This window comes from Apteryx rowi, unplaced genomic scaffold (assembly GCF_003343035.1).
Source record: "Apteryx rowi isolate R43461 unplaced genomic scaffold, aptRow1 scaffold_6, whole genome shotgun sequence".
NCBI classification, from domain to species: Eukaryota; Metazoa; Chordata; class Aves; order Apterygiformes; family Apterygidae; genus Apteryx; species Apteryx rowi.
Window position 1 is genome coordinate 6,845,662 of NW_020450871.1, and position 24,528 is coordinate 6,870,189.

General features: G+C 40.5%; 1 protein-coding gene across 1 annotated transcript in view; it reads right to left on the minus strand.

The window, feature by feature from the left end:
* The window catches only part of OTOA (otoancorin), a 36,292-nt gene that overhangs the window by 3,804 nt on the left and 7,960 nt on the right, over window positions 1–24,528 (minus strand). The window contains exons 10-25 of the mRNA XM_026083231.1: window positions 24,063–24,202; window positions 21,690–21,813; window positions 21,100–21,315; window positions 20,381–20,548; window positions 19,922–20,062; window positions 19,259–19,314; window positions 18,758–18,875; window positions 18,166–18,239; window positions 16,226–16,361; window positions 14,117–14,307; window positions 11,741–11,834; window positions 10,393–10,522; window positions 6,691–6,878; window positions 3,075–3,230; window positions 1,476–1,618; window positions 931–1,067 (exon numbers count right to left, since the gene is read on the minus strand). Coding sequence (XP_025939016.1) covers window positions 931–1,067; window positions 1,476–1,618; window positions 3,075–3,230; window positions 6,691–6,878; window positions 10,393–10,522; window positions 11,741–11,834; window positions 14,117–14,307; window positions 16,226–16,361; window positions 18,166–18,239; window positions 18,758–18,875; window positions 19,259–19,314; window positions 19,922–20,062; window positions 20,381–20,548; window positions 21,100–21,315; window positions 21,690–21,813; window positions 24,063–24,202 — 2,212 coding nt within the window. The remainder of the gene's footprint in view (window positions 1–930; window positions 1,068–1,475; window positions 1,619–3,074; window positions 3,231–6,690; window positions 6,879–10,392; window positions 10,523–11,740; window positions 11,835–14,116; window positions 14,308–16,225; window positions 16,362–18,165; window positions 18,240–18,757; window positions 18,876–19,258; window positions 19,315–19,921; window positions 20,063–20,380; window positions 20,549–21,099; window positions 21,316–21,689; window positions 21,814–24,062; window positions 24,203–24,528) is intronic.

Genomic DNA, 24,528 nt, shown 5'->3' on the forward strand with positions numbered 1-24,528 from the left:
ATCCGTAAAGTCATACAGCAGCATTATTAGGGAATGCCTTTTCACAGTCTCTTCCAATACAAGATTTAGGGAGCGTTTAGTGAAATTATTGGAAGGCTTTCAAAACACATAATGGGAGGTACTTCATCCATTAAACATTTACAGTGTGGAATCATTGCTGCAGGCATTGGGGATGCTAAAATTTATATAGGTTCAATGTGCAATTAAACAGAATTACAGGAAAAAAATCCATGAACAACAAATCCTGTGTGACCTCTGGCTCGGGAGTGTCTGAGGCTGTGAGAGTATTCTGGAGAAGCAGCACTGCAGGCTAACCTGGTTCTTTCACTCTTTCCTAGATAGCCCATTTTTTCCACGGTTGGAGGCAGGATACTCACCCGGCTAGAGCATTGCTCTGACCTGATCTAGCCACCCTTGTGGCAACACAGTTCACAAATAGTGAGTTCACAGATTAAGTACAATTCACAGTTTAGTGAATTATACCTCTATTTTATGAAAAATACTATTTAATGCTGCAAATCTAATACAATTGAACTTTTCAGTACTATTCTTTGCAAAACAAAATTAAAAGCTACCTCATTTTAAGTAAAATCACAGATTCATGAGATTGAAAGGCTAGAATAACCTAATAAAAAGAGTGGGTCTGAAATCCTGGTTGCTTTTGCCCTCCTTGGTTTAGTTAACCCTTTTAAACACCAAATCACTTTGGGTTGCCCCCCCCCAAGTTAGACCTAGCAGCTTCAGAGGACCTTATGAAGATTATCACAGCTTCCCCGAGTGCTAATGAAACTGCTCCACGTCCATCCCTGAAGGTGACTCCTCTCTGGAAGAGATGTGTTTTGCCAGTCTAGAAGAATGCATTGCCCTGTCTCTTAAGGCTTAATAACGACGCTTCAGAACTAACACCATCCGGAGCCAGAGTTTCGTTACCTGCTATAGTACCAATCTCCTGTAGGATAGAGCTGTTCCAGCTGGTAGCAATTCCAAACACGGATTCTGCCATCTTCTTAAACTGCTTTAGGACAGGAGTGCTACAGAACAACAAGCCAATTCTTGCAGCAGCAGCACTGCAAAGGCAACAAGGTTACCACTATGTGCTGCAATTGCACCCAATGTTAAATATTCCTGGAATGTACTTAGTCTGGTGTAACAAGACTGTAAACCTATTTTCAAGTTAAAATATATGCACACAAATTGCATACAAATGTTGAATGCTTTGAGCAAAAGCCCAGGCTTCTCAATGCAATACTTGAGATATAAATAGCAGAGGAAAGCTGCAACAGAATCTATTTTAAACAACGACTATATGCCTTCCATGACACTTATTGTTAAAGCATCTAAAGTGTTTTCTAAAAGCATTTAAAATGTTAAAAGAGTCCTTTAGGCTCTGGAAATCCTGAAGGAAAACAAATTGCACAATGAATTCTATCAATAGAGATACTGATAAATATTTAATTAATTATCAAATGTGGTACCTGAATTCAGCACTCCTTACGGACATGATTTCTGTGGAATTCAGAGCACAGAGAATAGCTCCTAATCCAACTAAATCAAAGCTTCTTAGTGTACTGATCGTATGGCCAGAGTCTTCTAGAAAACCTTGTAATATAGATCTTGCCTGCAAAAGCAATAAGATATGATACAATAACAGAGTACATATAATTGAAGGTTTTATTACCAGAAGCTCCAACGCTACCAGAAGTTATGGAGTGTTACAAGCAGACTATATATAATCCTGAGCCTCCCCTAGTGAAATTAGTTGGAGTTTTGCCATTGCCTCCTCTGTGTGACACTCAAACAGGACACTAATGCAACCACTTCCCAAGCGCGAGGCAGCTGAAACATTCTGCACCTCTTACGGGGCATCACAAGTGAACACTTCACCAGCAGACACGGGCACTGAAGTGCCGAGCAGAACTGCCCTATTCAATTCAACAGCCATGAGAACATGCAATTCCTCTGGGTGATCAATGTGAAATTTTTAGGTCAGCTTGTCCTATTGAAGTGTCACACATAGGTGGTGACCTGTGTTTAGGATTAAGATACAGATGTGAATAGGATGTAGGTGCCAAAATACCTTTGCAAGCCTAAGTCACTTAGGATGGCATTCATCCTAAACTACGGGTCTAGCTTTGGCCTGTCACCAAGGGATCCTCTAAAGTCAGTGAAAGAAACACGCATCTTCTGTGAAATCCTGATTTACGCCAAGATTAGCGTCTATCAAGCATGCTGTGCCTCTTTCTATAGAAGGAGCCTCAATGACTAGCTTAAACTAGCTGCCTAACTTTTAGACTCCCAAAGGTAGGTCAGATGAATCCCATTTAAGCAGCTACTCTTATTAACAGCAGGGAATCTCAAAAGCCAACTAGTACTGTGTAAAATCCTCCCAAGTACTGCCTGTTTCCTTCTGATAGTGTTCATCAGAACAAGCCATGACATTCTGCCAAAGCTGGCTGCCACCATGCAAGCGTCTGTACAACTGAGTAGCTGTGATGGTATGGTCACAAAGTCAGAAATGTGCTGTCAGTTGCATATATAAATAAAAGCTTTTAATCTTCTCTTCATTTAATATGAAAGCCCCATTGACAAAACTGGAAGTTATTCAAGCAAAGGGAGATGAGAGGAGCGTAGTATCTGAATAGTGTATTTTGCTAATAATTTAGGCTTCTAGGGTAACAGATGTCAGGCGTTAGGGTACACACTACCTCTTGGGTGATCAGTTTTAGTTAGGAAGGGCTAATAGCTTCTAGCAGTAGTTTCTATTTAGGGGCCAGTAGGAGAGGAGCTGCTGACCTGATTCCATTTCTTAGTAGGCAAGTGCTCATGAATACGCTCGTCACCACCACAATTAATATTCACTGATGTCCTCTTGGCCGTCTCACCAGGGAAGCCAGTAGGCAAGCAGACACCAGTGCTGACCTACCTGCCCACTTTTACTGGGATCATGGCAGAAGAAAACCAGCACGGAATAGGATGGATTCCTGTATCTGTTTCCTGGGCAACTGCAGGACTTCAGTCCCAAAGGGCATGAATCAAGAGGCTTTCACCAGTAGTAAATTCAGTAAAATATTTACCTGGGTAAGGGTCCACTCTGTTTGCTGACTAAGCGCAGAAATGGTGTCAATAGAATGTAAATCCAGCTCTTCTATTTCATTTTCAGTGAGTGCCAGAGCAATGCGCCCCAGAGAAACAATATGATAACTCTTCCAGTCTGGCAGTGATCCCCAAACCTTTAGAATAAATTCATTAATACACAGTGTCTGTTAGATCATTATGAATCTTCCTGCATATGCATCATTCTCAAAACTTTTGGTTTTAGAAATCCCAGTACTCAAGGATAAACCCCATCAGCCAAAAGGATGCTTCTTTGCACGCAATAGGTGCTAGCTTAGGTATTGTGAAGCTATTTGAGGTTCTACACTAGCAATGATGAGTTCATCTAAAAACATTGCAATTTGTACAGCTTGAGCTTGTTGTTAAGTCAGCACAGGTACTGCTGGAAGTGTTGCTGTAGAAGCAAATGCCACTAAAAAAAGTGAGTCTGTGCTGAGATCCACACTATTGCCACCACAGCAAAAGCAGCAAATGAACTATGGAGGCTTCTACACCAACTGCAGTCACTGCAGTGGAGTGACTTTAAATTGCCTTCGTGACCAGTCATTCTGACTCAGACAGTGACAAGGAAAGCAGAAGTCAAAAGTAGAGAATCAGGTAATCCAGGCAAATAGACCATTTCCAAAGTTCTGACTTCAAGTTTGTGTACATACATAGAGTATTTTTAAAATTCATTTTAATGTGTTTGTAAAGATACAGTTAACTCTGTGAAGCTCTGTAGAAACAAAGGAGGAAGGGCTCTTTTATACCAATACCAATGTATTTAAACTGATGTGTTCCACTGCTTTTAACTTTATGTGTAATACAGTTACACTGATTCAAAAGCTGTCCCAGACCAGCTCCTAAGAAAATTCTGATTTCAGGGAAAGATCTGCTTGAATAAGGAATAATGAAAGACCATCAAGAGTTGAATTTGCAGAGCCCAGAACTGTTAATTATATTTTGTTGAAAATTATAGAAGCTGGTAGTCAGTGGTCAACATCTGAGAGGATGTGGCTGATTGTCACAGAGAAAAGAGTTTGGATTTCGGCTAAAAGAAATAACCAGAACAAGACAGGTAAAATAAAAAAAAAAAAAAAAAGGTATGTTCTCTTTAACGGGCTCACGTACTTCAGCAACTTTGCATTATGTCAGCTAGTTTCCACATGATCCTTTATGTTGCTTTTACAATGTCATAAGGAAATAGGAAAAGGGGTTAAGCCTGGGAAATTTCAATCTTTTCCAAAGAAAAGAGGTAGTATAAAGTGTTACCCAATTTTAAAGCTCTAATTCTCTAGCTAAAGAGGTACATGAAACACATACAGTTAAAAAATTGTATGTCTATTTCCTGATCTAGGTCATAAAATAAAGCATTTGAACTGCTTCATAAATAGTATTATCCAACAACGGAGATGAAATCTCAGACATAACAGTATAAATAACACAACACATAAAAACTGAAACACTCCGTTGTCCTCATTCACCTAGAGACTACAGATCTGCACATCTGTTACTATAACTGAGCCTGGAGACCTTCCTCTTACAAGTGACCTAAACTTATTTTCATTAAGACACAGTCTGATAACTGGACTTTTTGAATTAGTTTGGACCCGTGAGGAATATGCAGTATCAATCAATTTAGGAGAAATAAAGCTGGCTTAATCAAACCTTTAATCAAAGATGCCCTTTAGTTAATAATATAGAGCATCTTATGCACATAATTTCAAAGAACTGTGGTTGCTTTGCCTGTACTATCTGATTTCTCATGCTTTGCCTTCAGTGTTAACACCATGGTGCATTTTATAAATTACTGTACAGGAAGTCTTTGTCTAGCAGCAATCTTTCTTACAAATATTCACACAGAAAAAATATACTTGCATTTAGTGCACTACAGATCTGTGCATCTTTTAACCGAATATAGCTGGGATAGGAGTATATTAATCTTGTTGGCAATTTCTCTAGAACAGGTATCACTCTGTAAGCATACCATTATGTTGCACTGCTGTAAAATATTTTGATTTCCACTATCTCAGATGAGCGGTATTTTTATTTTCTTCTAGGGTTATACTTTCTTCCTTTTCCTAGACACACGTCTCCATGTTGACAGAGGGAGGCTGTCTTCAGAAGAACTCATCTGATGCAGCGGGCTGCTGTCCTACTGCAACAAGGCAGCAGAGACCAAAGTCCAGAGCGAGCATCTGCTTTTGGAAATCTGGTTAGTGCCACTTCTCCTCAAGCGCCTGCATTTTAGGATTTTTAAAAGCCGAGCTTCACTGCTAAACATTACACTTCGGTCTCACCTACCCAAAGGTCATGGTCAGCTCCACTGTTCTGGCTGCAGCTGCTGGTTTAAGGAGATGCTGCCCTGTCCCACCGTGTCCCATTTCTGCTTCCCTCCAGAGATCAGAGCCCTCTGCGCTTGTATCGCTTGCAACTAATTGTACTTGTAGATGCTTCCTAACCTGCTTCTGTCAGAATGCTCTGATGGAGCCTAAAAGGGACTTTTTTTAAATGTTGGCTCATTTTGACAGAACGGGATTAGGGAGTAGCTAGCCATGCAGAGATGAAGGCAGATAGGAGATAACCTCTAGCAGAGGCTGGTGACAAGCAGACAGGCTGGGCTCGGTCACCTCTTCACCTCTGGCTCTTCTGCAGCCAAAACAACTTGTCGGATTGCACCCTAAGGCTTTCCCTTGCCACAACAGAAGGATGTTTGGGACAGAGCAGGGCACAAGAGCTGCTCCGGCTGCGCAGGCAGCTGGGGGGAGCAGGAGGCCACCCCCAGGGAGGGGTGCAGCACTGATAACTGCAGGTGTGGGGCGAGGGCTGACTTCTCCCTCACGTGTCTGCAGGAGCCCACGCCTGGCCGCGGCAGCAGTGCTCAGAGCTGGACTCCTTGCTGACGCTCTGGCCCTGGCCCCAGAGCCGGTGCACTGCGCTGCACGTCCTAGGAGAGAGGGAGGTGCCAGCAGTGCAGCACGGAGCGGGCGATGGGCGCTAAGGGGCAGAGAGACTCCAGCCCTATTCCTCAAACAAAGAAGGATGTCTTCCCTCTGCTCTGTTTTCTTAACACTCGCCGGTAACCACCTAGTGAAGACACAGACTAAAAACATGGGTGTTTTTTAATTCCTAAAATTTCCCACCAACGGGTTTGTCCCCGGCGCACTGTCTGTAACAATCAGGTGGCAACACCAGCCTTACTCAGCTAAGGAGAAGTCTCGTTCAGTCAGTCTGCTTTTATACCACTGTAGGCTACATTTAACATGTAGACAGCTTAACACTGTGAACTTAATTCTCAGCAGGCCAACCAAGAGCGTACAGTGTGGCTTGCTGATTTTTCTTTTCTGAAAGAAAAGTGAGAAGCAAGCAACTGAAAAGGCATTGAAAAATAAAAGCACTTAAGTTGTTCGGCTGCCAGTAGGTCAGAACTACTTGCCCGTTGACTCTAAAGCACAGGCAATAATCTTCTTATACCAACTCGCATTATTTTTCCAATAAGCAATAGATATTCTTGCAGCACTTGCTTTAGAACTACACAGTTCAATAACAGCAAATCAAATTATGGATTTAATTTTCCTTCACAGACAGAATAGTTACCTGCTTGGCTTTTTCCTTCAAGACAATAAGCTGGGAGCTGCTAAAACCTGACAAAGTCCCAAGAAGTTCCACATTTTTGTCAAATGTTTCTGCATCCATGCATTTCAGTTCCTGAACTGACCAAAAGGCATTTGCTTCTGCTAATTTAATAATTTCATCCAAAGAAGGGGCTCTGGTTCCTAAGCAATCTGGAAGAAAAAGTCAAATAGCAAGAGTTTTCTTCAAGGAGACTGAAAAAAGAAATCGAAGCAATACAAAGATTTAAGAGGCTGACAGACTATGGATTAGCTACAGATGATGTGATATTGATAAGTTAATCATCTTGCAATGAAATAATTCCTTTAAATATTCACATAATGAATGTCCTGTATATAAAAATAGGATTTGCCTAATTTGCAAGAAATTGGTTATATATTGTCCTCCAAATGCAGTTCATGCTGGAAAAGAAAATAGGAGTAGACATATTTTTGAAATATATGATACTATAGTAACATTAAAATCTGGATGTATGTAATACTAAGAGTAACCAAGATCTTTCAAGTGTCTAATTCCCTAAAAGAACCAAAATCCTGGTAAGTGCTGATCCTGAGGTAAAAACACTGTTTATCAGGAATCTTGTTTCAGTAAGAATGAAATGCAAATACAGCTCTCTATACAGCTATATTGCTGCTCACAAAAAAATGCTGCAGCTGAATAAACTTCTCCATGTTCAAGCACCACATATGTGAATCCAACTCAAGAGTTAAGCAACAGACAGGAGAGGTCCTTTTACTCTGAAACGCACTGACAGAGATGTATGTCTTGCAAGACTTGCCTGACATTTAAATAAGGTGAAGACAGAAACTGAATGTGTCAGAGAAAGGCAGTGCTTGTTCTTTATGTCAAGCATGTTGTTAAAATGTCAGGAAGTAGAAAGGGCTATTCACTTACAACAGAATTGTTAGGACAGACGAACTGCATTTAAAAATCTGATTTACCGACAGATTCTGGCCCTATGCACGCTTAAATGAGACAGTTTCCATTGTGTGTTTTAATGAATCCTGGTCTTTGCTGGCATCGACCATCTCTAATATTGAATATGGAAAGCAGAAAGTAGAATCCTGATGTTGTTGCTTACTGCTCTCTCCTGTCACTAATTTTGGAAACCCTTATTAAATAATTATCTAAACCAAATAATCTCTGCATGTCTTCAGATATGATCATTACCAGTAAAAAGCAAGAATTTCACAGATGCTGAGTCTGAGCTAAGCTTCCCTAAGTAAATTAAAGTGAGGATGTACAAAGTAGATTTGTACTTTGAAAGGAGGCAGAGGAGGGATTTGTTTGCATCAAAGAAAGCTGCAGTAGTGGGTAGAACGCTGAAAAGACTAAATCTGTTGAGCAAACGAAAATGTTGTTCAGCTTCTACCGTACCAGCTGATGTTCTGCTCTCCCTTCAAACCGCTCTCTTGTGAAGCTGCTTTGTTTCACTTTCCCCTGCTGCAAAAGGTCAGCTTTTTTCATGTAAATACTACCTACCCATCCATGCTCAATGCAGTTCCCTTCCCCAAGTCATGAAAACCTAATATTTTTTGTTCTTGGAAAAAACATTGCTTTTATTATTTGTAACACACCAGATACGTTGGCGAGATTACAGAGGGAAATACTAATTAGACTCCTGGCTTTGCTTCCTGTATCTGATGCTGCCTCATTCTTCCTTTTCCTATATAATCATATTTATTTTGATGCAGAACGTGTTATCTATATAATGCAACTTCTTGTTGCTGTGAGGCAAGCAACTTGAATTTTATTTCCAGCACTGCCACTGTTTTATTGTAGCATCTTGGATACACTGTTTCTGAGTTTTGTCTCATATTTTCCACAATTTTTGTTTTTCCTTTGATGTAGGTATAGATATAAAAACTCTGACACTGGTAATTGTTACTGTTATTACTGTTAGCTCACAACTGGACAGTGGGAAATGTAAAATATCAGGTTGGTAGCATGAAGAGCATCACTGTTACTCCAGAGCTATTTTCATAATACACCAATTTTCCAGTGATCCAGAAATCAGTCATAAAAGTTCATTCCTTACTAAAATCACCATGTGAGTCCTGTGAACTTAATAAAATTACGTTTGGTTACAGAACTTCATTAATACACTTTTGGACTGTGGAATTGTTTCTTTTTAGACGAGCACAAAAAATCCCTCCAGTTCTTATCTTCCAACTCCTCCCCAGCTGAGCTAGCCCACGAGAAGCAAGGAACAGAGACCTTCCACAGCCTTGGAGTCCTCTTATCCTTTGACGAAGATCATTAACTTCCCTGGCAGGCTGACGCTGGTCCTGCAGTGCAGACAAGGCTGCTCTGCAGCTGCACTGGCCATGGGCTGGCCTGACTAGAGGAGTTTTCAGGATTCATGTTCTTGTGATCCTGAGAGCTAAAAATGCATCATAAAGGACACCAGCAGGCTCAGACACCTGATGCTGAATCTTTAAATCCAGTGGTCCATGTCTAAAGAAACATGGTTTATGATCAGATAGTTTACTTGTTCAAGGAAGAGTGATTATACAGCTGGACTAACACTCTGCTACTCTGTGGGCCTGATTCGGCTATTTTAGAGCATGATAATTGTGCGCTGACTCCTCTGATCAAAAGAGGCCATGGTTTTGTTCAGGTGATGCAAAAATACAGCTGTGTAAAACATTCTCCGTCTCCCTCTGTATATGGATATAACACTGTAAGGGGCAAATTCATTCCCAGGGACACCACAGTAACCATTCAGAGTTGCTATAATGCAGGCGGATGAAATTCCATGCAGACTCAGGGCTTGGTGGGAGCTTGGGTTTATATTCTCTTAAACAGAGAATCAACCGGAGGATTTTCAAAGCTTTAAAAGCAGACAGTACCAAACCTCTCGAAAGCATTGGCTTCTAAATTCTCCTTAGTTCTTTCAAAAGCCTTCCCCACAGCACATATGTTTTACATGCCACAGGATGGCACAGTTTAAAGTTCTCCCTGGGTGAACTTCAAATAACAGAAAGCATATAGCTATTGGAATGACAGAATACAGTCTAAGTATGTACCTACCATAAGGAAAACAGGAAAACAGGGTCTATTTGTCACAAGAGATTTGAATAGACTGATGTTTGGTTGCTAACTAAAATACATTTAGACTATAACAAACTTTGTCCATTTGGACAGACAAAACACAGTGCCAGCAATGTCAGATTGAAGAACAGCTGAGTCAACATAAGCTCATGTCTGGCAAAGGATTAACTGTGCGTAATCTTTTGGCACAACAACTTGTTACTCTCATGGCTTTTTTATTCAAGGAATTTCACTTAGATTACAAAGGAAGCCAAAAAAAGTAAAAATAAAGAAAAAACCTAATCCAAATCATTTATCTTTTCCCTTTGTGCACTTGCAAATGTTCCAGGAGATGCTTAACCATGCAATCTTGTAATGGAATTAAATGCTTCATCAACTGGTCAATGCGTCTGACAACTACAGGCAACAGGGCAAAGACTCGCACTGTTTTACTAAAAGACTGAACCCCTTTAAGTTACTTGAGGCTTTACTTTTTATCGTCCTGCTTCTCAGAACGCATTTGATGACAAAGCAAAACACAAAGTCTGGTCAAAGTGCACCACCACAGCCCCAAATGGCACCACTGTAAATCTGTCATTTTGATCCTGCGCGGGTACCAGTTGAAATACTCACCAGGTCTGGTGATAGATGACCTGTTGTTGGCAGTGGTGTTGCAGACAAATTCAAATACAGTTGATAGAAGCTCTTCAGCTGAAGAAATTGGCCCAATTGTCTTTGCTATTTGTAAAATGATATCTGGGAACTTCAAAAGGAGAAAAAAAATGAATAAGACACCTTTCCCCCTTTTAAAACAAAGCAGTTAGGATATTATCTACAGAGAAAGACTTGTGCAGGCCTCAGCAAAGTACGGGTTAGCAACAGCTCAGCTTCCTTCCTGCTTGTGCAGATGTTTCTGAAGGGAAGGAGAGTAAATTGGCTGGTCCTCAACGGTCAACAGCAGATGCTTAAGGAAAAAATATATGGAAGAAAGCAAATTGGGAGCAATTCTCTCTCTTGTAAGCCCTCACAGCTTCTGGCAACATCTCAACACTGCCTGAATTGGAGACTGCACCCAGAACACGCTGTAGCAATGAGTTCCACAGTTTAATTATGTGCACTATGAAAAGTACTTTATTTTGTTTGTTTTAAATTTGCCAGGCAAATATCAGAATTTAGGGGGAGGATCCAATTAAATTATGAGAATTCATTTTCACCTGTTCATCTTTTTTTAGGATTTTGTGAGGTTTTCACCTCTCTCCTCCACCTTGCTAGACATCTCCTTTTCAGTTGAAATGTTATTCTCTATTGCCAAACATAGGCATCATCTCCTGAGGAAAACTTACTGTCTATGGTCACATCATTCTGCTGAAAAATAATACCTCATTCCAGTATAGGTTACTCCTATACATAAAAGTTATAAAATTATAAGAACTAAAGAGGGCAAAGAAACTACAGAGTGCAATGCAGAGGCTATCAGTTATTATTATGGGGCATTATTACAGTGTTATTACACTGGCCTGTGGGCAAAGGGCCATATGAGTAAATGCTAATTTGATTCTCTCTCTCTCAATATGATCCCATTATTAGCAGTGGGGTAAGAAACAGAACTTTCATGGTTGGAAAGGAGGGGAATGGAGCCGGAAACGCTGCCCTGCATAATGTTCTAAAACTGCTGCAGGCTGTGTATGTGCACACCTCACTATAAACGCACCATTTTCTTCTATAGTGACAATGCCCTGTCATCGTTGTATACATGCACATAATTGTTTATATTACCATCACATTCGAGATGAAGTCTCAGAAATGTTGATGAAGTCAAGAATGTAAGAATGGATGAAAACATTTACACGCGGTTCCTTGCCAGGAGAATTATTTTCCTAGTTTAGCATTCAAGTTGCATAATTTAGACTGAATCATGACATTCACAAATTCAACTTTTAACATATCTTTCACAAATTTAAAAATTGAAATAAAAAGATACCTTTATGGCAAGGACATTTAATTCTCCTTTTGACAACAGAGCTATGAACGGTCCAACATCTAATGTTGTTTCCGCTGTCCAAGTCTTTGGGGAGCTGAGGAAATATTTGGGGAAATTACTTTAAGGAAGAATGTCTGCAATTAAAATGACACTAAAACGTATACCAGCAATTAAAATTATACTAAAACATCACAGTTTTATTTATACTCTATCATATAGGAAAGACAGATACTCCTGTGCAAACGTGACAATTCATGTCTATTAACATCATATGGCATTTTCTCATATCTCTTTGATATATAGGGCATTAGCGGAGTTCTCAGTACCCTCAGAGAAAGCCTTCAAATATTCTAGCAGTGGAGCTTTCCTCTCTCTCTCTCTCTCTCTCCCCCCCTCAATATTCATAGCATTCTTAGCACTATAGTGTTCAAGCAAGGAGAAATGGTCCCTTTTTTCTTAGAAAACTTCATTTACCATTTTCTCAGATTTATACTGCACAGTATTAAATGGCATCAAAAGAGAAGTAGGAACCTCATAAACAAAACTGAAACCATCCCTTTTCCAAGTACCTTGTCCTAAGGACCAATCTTGCTAATACTTCAAGCAAACAACACTTGCCAGTACTTGCTTATAAATTTGAACAACTTCCCATATTCAACTATTTGCAGGTTTACAGAGGCTGTTTTTCATCAGTGTTGGGCAACTGCAGCTTTCCCTGATGTCAGCAGGAGCTGAGGGTGCTCAGCATTTCTGAAAAGATGGATTTCACTGAACAACTCACATAAGTAACTCAGTGTGGCAATGGTCAGCTGCTAGCACTGTCTTTTTAAAACTAAGAGACAGAAACACAAAACAAGTGATGGAGCAGAAGATTTAAAAACATACCTTATTAGCTACGTATTTTTATTGTCAGTGCTATTTCCTTCATCTGTAATGTTAAGAGTAATGGGAGATAGCTCTAATGCCTTGGAGAACCACATCTAATTAAATCTATGCCATTTCTGTACTGGAGAATAATTCTGTGGTAGGTACCATATCTCCTGAAATAACATGCTAAATTATTTGCAGGAATTTCAAGTCTTAAAAATGAAGTTCAAGTTCAGTTCTGAGTGGTGCTGGGTGTTTTGAAATATTTGTAGCTTAGCACTACGCATGTTTGGGCTGTTTGATACTAATCTGACAAATGACAGCCAACCCAGTTGCCTTGTGGTTGACTTAAGAAAACACCTGGACTGATAATTTTCTGCCTGAAAGACTCTAAAGAAAATGATAGTCTAACAGGTCTGTTACTAATTTATGTTCTCATAGAAAACTTTATTTGGTTTGTTGCCCCATTATCAGGATTTTTGACTAGACAAACATTTTCTTAATAAAATAAAGTATTATTTAGTACAATGTGTCATGATACATTAATCTGAATCTGTATCAAGATCAAATGCAGGGGTGGGATCTGGTGGAAAATATAGTTTAGAAGCTAAAACATAACTCTCAGTAAAACTATCAATATCTGTCTTATATTTAATAAATAAATAATGCCAATTTTTAATACTTTCTTTGATGTATTCACTTCTAGCTACTCCATTACCAGAAAAATGCTGGCAACTAGAAGGAAGCTGAAGGAGTAACAAATGTGATTAGGAGGATCAAGTGACAGACTTTGGGGCAGGAAGGGAAAGACTGCGGGCACACTTTACTGAAGGGATTACTGAAGGGTTAGGGGTAGGAACTGTGTGTCCAGTCTCTGTTTTCAAATGTAAGATACTTCTAAGAGACAAGGCAGGAGGGAAACGGTATATTCTTGCCAGATAGAAGATGACGTTGTTTTTTGCATGACTGATGCAGCAGTGTGGTTGAAATCAGCCTCCTAGTCTGAGTCATTGATGACTTCTACCAGGCTGTCCACTTTGTTGTTTCTGCTGGTTTAACTTTATAGCCCCCTGCCTCCTCCTCTGGCTCGCTCCCACCGCCAGGATGCTAGCTTCTTCTTAATTTCTCTTATCACATCTGGGCACTGTGTGTCCCACTTCCATCTTTCAATTCCTTGCATTCCTGCACTGTACTTTGACAGTAACCCCCTTTCTCTCACCACCCCAGAGATTCAGTTTGCCTGCCCCTTCTCAACCATTAGAGTTTCTCCCTTTTTCTCTGGGATGTAAGTCACTCAGGGTGTCCCTGGGGTTATATTCTGTTCCGCAGTTATCATGTTACAGACAAGAACAGAAATGTCATTCCAGCGGACCGAGACCCCACGCTTGGCCAGTGATAGAAGTTGCTTTGTGTTGTTTTTCACTGCAGTGCTATTTGGACAAAGCAAATGCTTGGTATTTGCATGCCTTAAACATCAGCAAAAGCAAGGTGGTGTATCTAATACCTTACCCATATAACTCGAGGAGTTTGTATTTAATTTCAATCTTCTGCTCATGGCTGAGCTGTCGGCAGAGTTTGAATTGATGCAGGGCTATTGCCATTGCCTTCGGGGACATTCTGCCACGTATAGAGGCCGGAGGTAAGTGGCAGATTAGATTTCCAAGTAGGTCAACATCATATTCATCAGCAATGGAGCCATTCTGAAACAAAGAGCATTTACCTTGCTGGCAGAGCTAATCTTGGCTCTTGCCCTGTATCACTCAACTGCACCACAATACATTTAAGCTCTACGACCCTTTAAGGAACAAAGGCACAACAGTTCACGCTGGCAGCTCACTCTGCAGTTTCTGTCGAGACTACGTTTTACTTTTTGCTGTTACCCATATAATTGGCAATATTTAATAAGCACCTAAGACAGCTTTCAGTGTATTCTTATTTAACATTGAATCATACATAACAGTCAATTAAAACGAAATCCCCTGCCATATATCCATATCCAGGTGATCACCCAACAAGTGCAGAGGTGGTGCAGCTCTGCCTGGCAGGAGGGTGCTCAGGTGGCCCCTTGTGGCAAAGGGAGCACAAGCTCCTGCTACCACCAGGCTTAGCTCCGCAGGGTTTCTTAGGGCCTGCCAAAACATGAGGGATTATAGGGCTGGTTAGTATATATAATGGCATGAATATTCACAGCCACAGCGAAGAACTGTTTTCCCCAAACTACTGAGCACTGCTGCAGCTCCCAGACAGCAGCAGTCACAAAATACTCCTGATACAACCACCTCACCTGTGAAGCTACCTGTGCCGCGTGCAGCTGTACAGGACCAGCAGAGGTTGGGGCAAGGGGGAACAGTTCTAAGTGCAAATGGGTCAGCTCTGGGCTGTCCTGAGCAGTTCGCTGTGGGTAGCAATGATTTCTCATGAGAACACTCATATTACTCACAGAATCGAAAAAAAATAAGGAAGCTTTAAAAATGTGTTTCTTTAGACAGGGAACAATACAATCAAAACAGTGTATGAAAAGAACATAAGAATACAGATGGGTAAGACACAAACATATGTGGGAAGTGACTGACTTTGCTGTATGAAATGCAGTGTGATAATATGTGCAAGTGTCACAATCACAGAACAGTTGGGTTTGGAAGGGACCTCTGGAGATCGCCTAGTCCAACCCCAACTGCTCAAAATTGGGTCAACTAGAGCAGGTTGCTCAGGGCCTTGTCCAGTCTGGTTTAGATTTTCTCCAAGGACGGAGACTTGACAACCTCTCTGGGCAACCTGTTCCAGTGTTTGATCACCCTTATAGTAAAAAAAGTTTTTTCTTATGTTTAAATGGAAATTCCCACATTTCAGTTTGTGCCCATTGTCTCTTGCCCTTTCAGTGGGCACCGAGAAGAGTCTGGCTCTGTCTTCTCTACTCCCTCCCATCAGGTATTTATGCACATTGGTAAGATCTCCCCTGAGCCTTTTCTTCTCCAGGAGAACAAATTCCAAACAGAGGCTTTATTTTGATCTACATGAGAATAAAGAAATTATTTTTGTTGAGCCAGAAACCCTTTCCACAGAGCTGTTTCAAAAGCAGTTCTGGGCAGCTCAGGGGTTACAGGGATGTTTGAGGTCTACAGACATCTAATTTCTGTCAGGAATAAATTGGTAGGTTGCTCAACTGGCCATCACTGGCCTTGGACATGTACAATCCAGAAAATCACAAATGTTTTGCTCGGCCTTAAACATAAGACTTTAAGAGTTTCTCCAAGCCAGGCTACAGCCTAAGCTGCTCTTGCTTATGATAATGAAGAAATTAGCATGCCATGTCATTGCCTTTTGGGATGTCATGAGGTCACTGGCTTGGGGTTCACTGCACTAAGGTACTGTACGAACACAGAACAGGAGAGCTGGTGTCTGAGAGCTCGCCCTCTATCTGTAGGAGACCACAGGCGGGACGCATGCGGACAGGAGACTACAAGAAAGCATTACAACACTGTGGGGCACCACAGGTGAACACAGGGAGAAAAAACTACTACAACCACTTTCACTTAGTTTGGAGTTGTCAGCGGCTAATTACAGATTACTGTTTTGCAGCTCTCCCTCCCGCCACTGACCCCGTCCAGTCATGCCTACCAAACACTCCTGTACTTTTTGCAGGACAGTGCTCTTTTTGTGAAGGCTTGGATTCACAAGATCCATCTCAGTCTTTCCCAGACTCGCAATGAAAGGGACACACAAAGAGCCTGAAACATACTCCAGATACTCAACCCTGCAGAAAGAATTGAAACGGTCTCAGAATGTAAACCTGATCTTCGTGCACCCATAACCACACCCACAAAATCTGTGGTGACGGGAAAATTCAGATACCAGTCTAAACTTGAATAACTATAAACTGGGCAGGCCAGAAAGTTGCAAGCAATCCCCACCTTACTTTAGTTCACATCTTCTTCCAGCTCTTCACATCAGCCTCACTTCCAACAACGGCTAAGGGTTATAAATAGCTGTAAGGGGATGAAAGTGCTCTATTTGAGCTGTTCTAACACCATATGGAACAAGTGTGTCTCTAGTTCAGAAATTTTCCCCTTTCTCCTTTCTGTTAGGAATGAGTAGAGTTAATACCCAAACACAAAAGCTGGGAAAGGCCCTTGCTTCGGCAGACTCCTTATTGACCATTTACTGCTTATCATCCCATGCTAGGCTAAAAAAAGGAGGTGGGGAAAGAAGAAAAAAGGATCCAGGCTCTGAAAACGTCTGTGAGCTGCTCAGCAGGAGCAGAAAGCAACGCAACGCAGGCGCTCGGGAGCCGAACAGGGACTCCGCGCTGAGATTGCAGAGCCCCTAATCGCAACACTGCCTATCCCTGTTCATCTCCCCTGTGTTGGGGGAGAGGAAAAAACTCATCACCCAGTTTTGAATGCCACGTGGTAAGAATCCGTGCTACTTCCAGGCACCCAGGCTGCCTGGGAAGTTTTGCCTTGTATGGCCACTGTGTTGAAATTAGGGTATACGAGGAAGTTTACTACCTCCTGTTGGCTCTGCACGGAGACACAAACAGAGTAAATGCAGCATCAAAACTTTAAAATAGGGAGGAGCATTTCCCCCTTCGCTGATGAATCAAGATGTGGTGGTGGGTTAAGAACAACAAGTAGTTTTGGAGTAGGTTTCCTTTCTATGAAAGTGCAGGAAGAGCTGCCAAATTAAACCAAATGCTGCTGTTTTCCATCCGGAGCGGCAGCCAGCCTTTGCGAATGAAGCCACACTCTGAAGCGGTGCGAGCCCAGCCTGGCCCGTGTTTCTTTCACCTCTGACTCCGCAAGGCAAGGGCACCGGGGATCTCCGATGGCCCCGAACCAGCAACATGCAATTGTTTGACAAATTACTTGGTGCTGCACTTTGCAGAGTCTCTTGTATCAAAGTCTTTCTATCATTATTAATTCAGTGTTTTTAAATACAGTAGTGCTTTTTCAAACAGAATTATTTTCTTTTCACACTTTTGATCAGAATTTTTACTTTTTTTCAATTAAAAATATTCCAGGAAAAGAATAATTCTCTTTCCTTTTTTTTCCTCTTTCAGCTGGGGGGAAGAAAGAAATAAAAAAATGTGGGAACTAACAAGTGAGTAGCTGTACAATTCAGGATCTCCTATCAGGGTAAAATTATTATTTATTTCTGAGGGAAAAAGCTGTCACTAAATATTGCTTGGCCACTTACATATTGCAAAGTTTTGATTACTTACAAAAAATATTTTTAAACACATTGAAATGTTTTTAACCATACAGAGCAATATACTTGGGCAGTAACCCGATGGCTTTATCTTACATGTCCATTCTCAAAAAACCCCAAACAAGTAAGCTCACGAAATAGCAACCAAAAATGGGCTATACTAAGAGATATCTGGTGTTACCAACTCTCAGTTGACATGGATTTTGTCTGTAATCAGTGACCACTTTTTACAAATTACCATTTGTTTGAACCATCAGTTTTGCTAGGACTGAAAGGGTTATTAAAAAAATGCTCACAAGGATTACTCAAAATGAATGCCGTAACTTAAGATGTAATACAATATAACTTACGGAAGCACCAGTAAGAAGAAGGGAGGCATAGATGCTTTGGAGACTTTCCAAAATTTCCAAGCCAAGCAATTAACCTAAGAACAACAGAAAAAAAAAGATCTTAAGTGTTCGTGAATTTTGAGGAAGAATAGGGATATGGTTTGTTTATTATAGCTTACAAATTAGCATAGATATAACCACGCATATTATCTTCAGAGAGCAGTTTTCTTTGACTTCTTTTACAAAGCAGTTTGGAATTTTCACTCTGTAGGCATCAGAGATGAAACAGCCTATATTTGGGTGCGTGAGAGCATTTATTTATGTTTCCAAAACTTACATATATTTCCAAACAGACTACTTATGAATTAACAAAAAGTTAAAAGGCCTGTAGAAATTTCTTGCAATTCCTAAGCAACATAAGAAATTGCAAAAATGAAATGTGCTAACAAACAAATTCATACATACAAGATTTGAATTAAATATGTTAACAGAGAGATCTGCACATATAAAATTTGGAAAAAAAAAGAAAAAAGAACTAACCAAATTCTAATTTACATACAGTCTGGATATTGAGTAGCACGTTTATGTACACAAAGTCTTTTTTTTGTTTTACCTGATATGGAGAAAGCAGATGAAGACTCTTTTCAAAGAATTTAAAATGGTTTAAGAAAAAGTCTGCGCCCATACTTTCAATCAGCTGACAAGTTATTCCTTTCACAAGCTGTCCTGTGCTGATAGAGAAAGCAAAGTACAATCTCTTGAATATATGAGCAGGATCTAGTCTTCACTCTCCACAGCCATGTCCAAAGATATAATTTCTATGACCACCTTTATCTTCTCTCTCTCGTAATCTAAAGGCTTTGAAAGTAAAACTGTAACTAAATGGAAAAATGTCGACTGAGCCTTAAAATATCACAACCCCTGCAATGCTTTGATCCTGATTTTGGTTTTTGAGACCCTTTTAATGAGGAAGGTGAATTGACCTGGAGTACTAAGGAATGAATGATGCTGTATAAACATAGAACAGTACAAAATCACATAGTGTTTACCTCAAAGTCAATCTGATTACAAAACTAGACCTAAACCCCATTTCAAGAGAGACTACCATCCATACCTCAAGAGGTCAGCAGGAGAGCTTTTCTCAGACAATAATTTGTACAGATACAAAGCCTGAAATGAAAAATAGTATATATAAAGCTAATCTTTGGCAATACCATTGAAAGACACAAAAACTGCTACAGGATTTTGGTACATTTCTCTCTCTTATGTACTCTAAAAGCATTTCTGCAGTCCAGCTTTGCTAACCGCAATGCTTGGCATTGGATGCTGAACCTATTTTTTGCAGGACAAGACATCACTGACTTGCACTATGGGATAGAGTTAAACATGTTCAGGACACACAACCACACAATAATTTAGGTTTGTAGGGATCTCTGGAGGCCGTCTGGCCCAACCTCTCATCTCCCTGGACAGAGCCAAAGGACCGGTTGTACATGCAAATGTCTAGTACACAGTACTTGAGAGAGAAAATTTATGTGGCAGAATCTTGAAGATTTTTAAACTCAGCATATTAACACTTCCCTTTAAGTAACAGTGTCTCAGAACGCTGCCTGGGCTCAGTGACCTCTGGTTGCTTATGTCAAGGTGTATTTGGGCTAGTTCCTTCCTTTTACCTATGTTCCTTTAACACATATGTGTTACATCACTTTTCCTACTCCTCCATCATATTAAATTGCAGTGGAAAGGGAAATTCATATAATTCAATAATAATTTTTACCTGGCTTCTTCTTAGTTCTTTTTCTTTCATCATTGAAGAATTATATCCAGTCTCCTTCCATAAATCAGAAAGAGATATTTCTTTAAAGAAATCCCCTTGTATATCTATGACTGATGAAGAAAAATCTCTAGATGCAGCTATCTAAAAAGAGGAAGAGGCAAATACATGACATTTTAGAAGTGATGTTTAGATTTACAGGATTTGTCCTTCTTTCAATTTTGTGTAACATTTCTCTTAAGAGAATAAAGGAAAAACATGTCTGTATTAAAAAGGCCAAGGAACTAAGCAAGACATAGCCTTCAAAGCATATCTGGTGTTCAGAAAAAATGCTAGGAATATTAACCATTGAGCTAAAACCCACATCTCAACAACAACATTTTAAATCATGCTGTGTGTATCTGGTCATTGTGCTCTTGTGCAAATAGACAGAACTTGCTACACACTGGAGTTTATAACTACCTTCCTGAGGATCCCTTGATGTTGTGCAGGTGACAAGTCAGATGAGTACTGAGATGTTGTGCCTCGAATAACCTGAGAAAGCTCCTTTGGGTTCATGCTGTAGAATGACTGGGTGCTAATTCCAGTTACCAAGGCACCCATTTGACTAACATTATGAAATGATAAAACCTAGAGAGAGAACAGAGCAAACAGACAGAAAGTTTTCTGATCTGTGAATAGCAGTCATATTTAAAAGCAAAAGTTAAAAAATAGATCAAAATTATTAATGTTGAACATCTAATACAATTCTTGCCTAGGGATGCACTTCTCTCAAATTTCTTTCAGTTCTGACAAGACTGTCCAAGGAACAAATGGGACAATTTTCCCAGAGGCTCCTTCTTTGAAACTTCAGAGAGGAGCCTGCTTCCTTCCACTGCAGTATATTTGAATATATAGTCTGGGATCTCTGAGCATGCAAACTCTGCTGCAAAGGGCAGTGATACAGACAAAATAATAAATATGACTGCCAACTGCAAATTATCATTCTCTCTGTTACTAGAGAACTATGTTAGGGGTTACAGTCTTGGATGCTTTTATTTGATTTGAACAGAATTTTCAGATCACTAACAGTATTAAGAAAGTCCCATATTGGCACAAACTTATCAAAATCTATAGCTATCATTGAGAAAAAGTCATCTCACTTTAAAAAATCAAACATAGGAAACTCGTATCAGACATACCTTTTCATAAGAGAGGTATTTACTGGCTAAAATCATAACTTGGCTTTTTGCCCATCCAGAGACTTGGTTTAATGTTGAAATAGCATTATGCACCGCTTCAGGTGACAAAGATTCCAGCTGACTTGAAGTCAGTCCAACCACAGCATCCGACAGAGATCCAAGCGTATCATTCAATGTCTGATTTTGCACAGCAATATTCAGGAGCTGAGCCTTGAGCTAAAGCGAATAAAAAAGGTAGACAGGAAATAAAAATCTGCCAAGAAGCAATCTCCATTATCACCCCAAACTGGAGTTTTGGAATAGGCACTGGCAAGCCTATTGCAACCATACACTTCATAAAAATTCAAAAGTAGAACCACAGTTGTCAAAAGAATATGGAATGTGAGGAAACAGAATGATAAAAAGAACGAGCAGCTGTAAAAGCCAAAAAACGGGCTTTTATTGTTTGCATTATATACTTAAGAACTATTTCCATTCATTTCTTCGATCCCAGGAATATTTCACTCTTTCCTTTCTGAATTGAAGAAGAAAGTCCCCCCTCCTCTGTGTTCAGGATTAGGTTAGGCAAGAGGAATGAACACCGTACCCACCTTCTGAACTTCAGCCTGGAAACCTCTCAACTGGTTGCATTTAATCATTTGATGAAGCAAAGCCCGGGCCACAGTGGCATCCATCTGTTCCATGTCATCATAAAAGCAAACCAATAAACCCAGCCTGTACAGAAGAAATACATTAGCTGTCTTCTGAAATGACTGATGTCACTCTCAGGAAAGTGAACTATAGTATGATATACCCTATTTCTGCTCAAAACCTCTGGGTCATTGCTGTTTGTGACTAATGCCTTAAACTGCAATCTTTAAAACTCCACATGGCCTGAGATTCGGTTATGAGAGCAATGCTCTGTACTCTACATTCAATTAAACTCTACCCAAAATGCTTTTGCTGTCAGCATTTAAGTCTTCCCGACTCCATCGGCCCAGGCAGGCCCTTCGCTGCTGCCAGGCTCTGCTGCCCTTGGCAGAACGGGGAGTGCAGCCTCCACTTTGAAAAGGACGAAGGGCTGTTAAGAAGTCTCTAGAAGCGGCTTGCTGAATTCTTATCTGGATTCTTTGGATGATTTAAACTCTGCTTTAAATGCAGCTTGGATTTCACATGTCAGGTAATTCATTCGTGTGTTGGAGCAGCAGCTAGAGCATTGCACAGCCTCTCGTGAGCGTTTCAGGTTTAACCAAAGCCCGCTGTATCTCACATCAAACACGGCTGCTTATCCATGCCACAGCCAGTTATACGACCGGCCACTGGGTGGATGTACTTGGATTATAACACAACCATTCAACCCTGGTTATGAGAAAACCCACCAAGGCTCATGGTCTCAGCTGTGCCAGCAGAGCAGTTTGCAGGTGCAGGCAGAGTCTCGACTGTGGTGTCCAGGTGTGAAGGAGATCAACAGCGGACAGTGCTGCAGCACTATTATAAACTCATTAAAAACCTGCAGTGCAGACAGGCTCAGCTTTTAGTTCCTCCAGTCCCTCAGCAGCAGCCTGCTTAGTGCTGTAATGAAATACTGCTTCAGCAGCCCATCAGAATTCATGGGACATCATCAAACTAACACACAAATCAAAGAAATATCTGTAACTGCAATTTTATAACAAATAATTACCATCTGATGCATTATCACATAGCCACCAAGAGCTCTTCCTCTCCTTTGGGATTAGCAGCAATGAATAATATTACTTCATAAAAGTAAAAGTGCATTTAAATCATCAGTATGCTTAAAATGAGTAATATAAAATAAGTGCACTGTAAAAATGGAATATATTAAGGATTATGGAGCATGACATTTCTCTCATTTGTAAGAATCTGGCACCTCTCATGAGTGGTAAAATCATTTTTAAGATTTCTGACATTGAAACTTAGAGTGTGGGCATAATTCTTCTCTCACTTACATCACCAAAAATCAACAACACTTCATGGAAGTCAATGAGTTACAGTGCAATAATGACAGGAGTTCTGAAGCCATAAAGCATGTTCTCCATTAGTTTAAAACTCCAAGGTATTCCCCAAGGAGACTAGAAATCACTTCAGACAGTGGTGTCTTGGGACTAAATACATACATTTATATGACAGTGTAAATGTAGACTACAGCACTTTCTTGCAGGTGGCTCACACCTACTGCATATTTATGAATAAGAGCAGTTTATTTTATTTTTTTATTATTGTTAAAGCAAGTTCAGTGCTGACTGACAGCCCTGAAAACGCAGCTTCCCATTTGCACACGTAGCAGTCACAAGCATTCAGCTGCGGCTCACCTCTACCCCGCAGGACTATCCATAAAGAGGGCGGCAGAACCGGCTTTTTACCGGTTCACTTCTTGACCTCCCTGGTGACACCCATGTCAGGTAAACACCACTCGCAGCCCCGGGCAGCATGAGATAAGATTTTCTCCTTAAGTCCTAATGGTAACATGATTTCCACAAAACAGCTCCACCTTCAGTGATTCAGACAGTCAAGGTGGCTTCTGTCCCGCTATCCCAATTTGCCTTATTGTACCTGCTCCCCCTCGCTTGCCCGTTTTGCCCGTTTCTCATAGCCAGCAGCGAGGCTCAGGCTGCAAGCACAAGTCAGGTGGCTGCGAGAGTCAGAAGTGCCTTTCGCTGCTGCGCTCAAGGTCTCTCCTAGTTCCCCAAAGAAGCAATCCCGTTACCAACACTACAGACAATTCTTTGCTGCGGAGCAGGAGACAAAGCACCAGCTAATTAGGTGGACCTCCAAAAATCCATAAAGTAGCAACAGTTCTTCATTGCTACTAACCAGGGTTGGACTGCAATCTAGATTTTTCTGCTGGAAGGAAAAGGCTATGCCCCATCAACAACCTCGTCAGCTATTTATCGCTTACGCCCCTCTCTCTTCACCAGACTTATTTGTTCTCTCCATACACTGCCAGAAAAAGAGAGGAGTCTTGCCTGTAGATAGTGGAAGTGTTTCTCATATCAAATCCTGATGAGTTTATTCTTTCTAGGAAAGCTTGTGCGAGCTCTGGTGTGATATCATACACTGTATCCAACTGCTTCGTTGCGTTGTCATAGCTAATGAACAGTCTTATCTATTTAGCACAAATAAAATCATGTGTCAGGATTATGGAACTATTACATCCATTAAAATATATGTTTGACACTACAAATTAATTGACTCCATTCATGTTATAGTGAAAGGAACAAGATAAATTGCATAATAAAGAATTTTTGAAGGCAAAGTTGAGTAAGTGATTCCCTGTCAAACTTCCGAATAATTTGAGGGTCTTCTATCATGGGTCCCTGTCCTTCTTCCAGTACAAGTCACAGAAGTCTGATACAGATAAATAATTGCATATAAATGTTAGACACTTTTGAATTATAAAAAGAGAGGAATATTTGGTTAACAATTGACTTG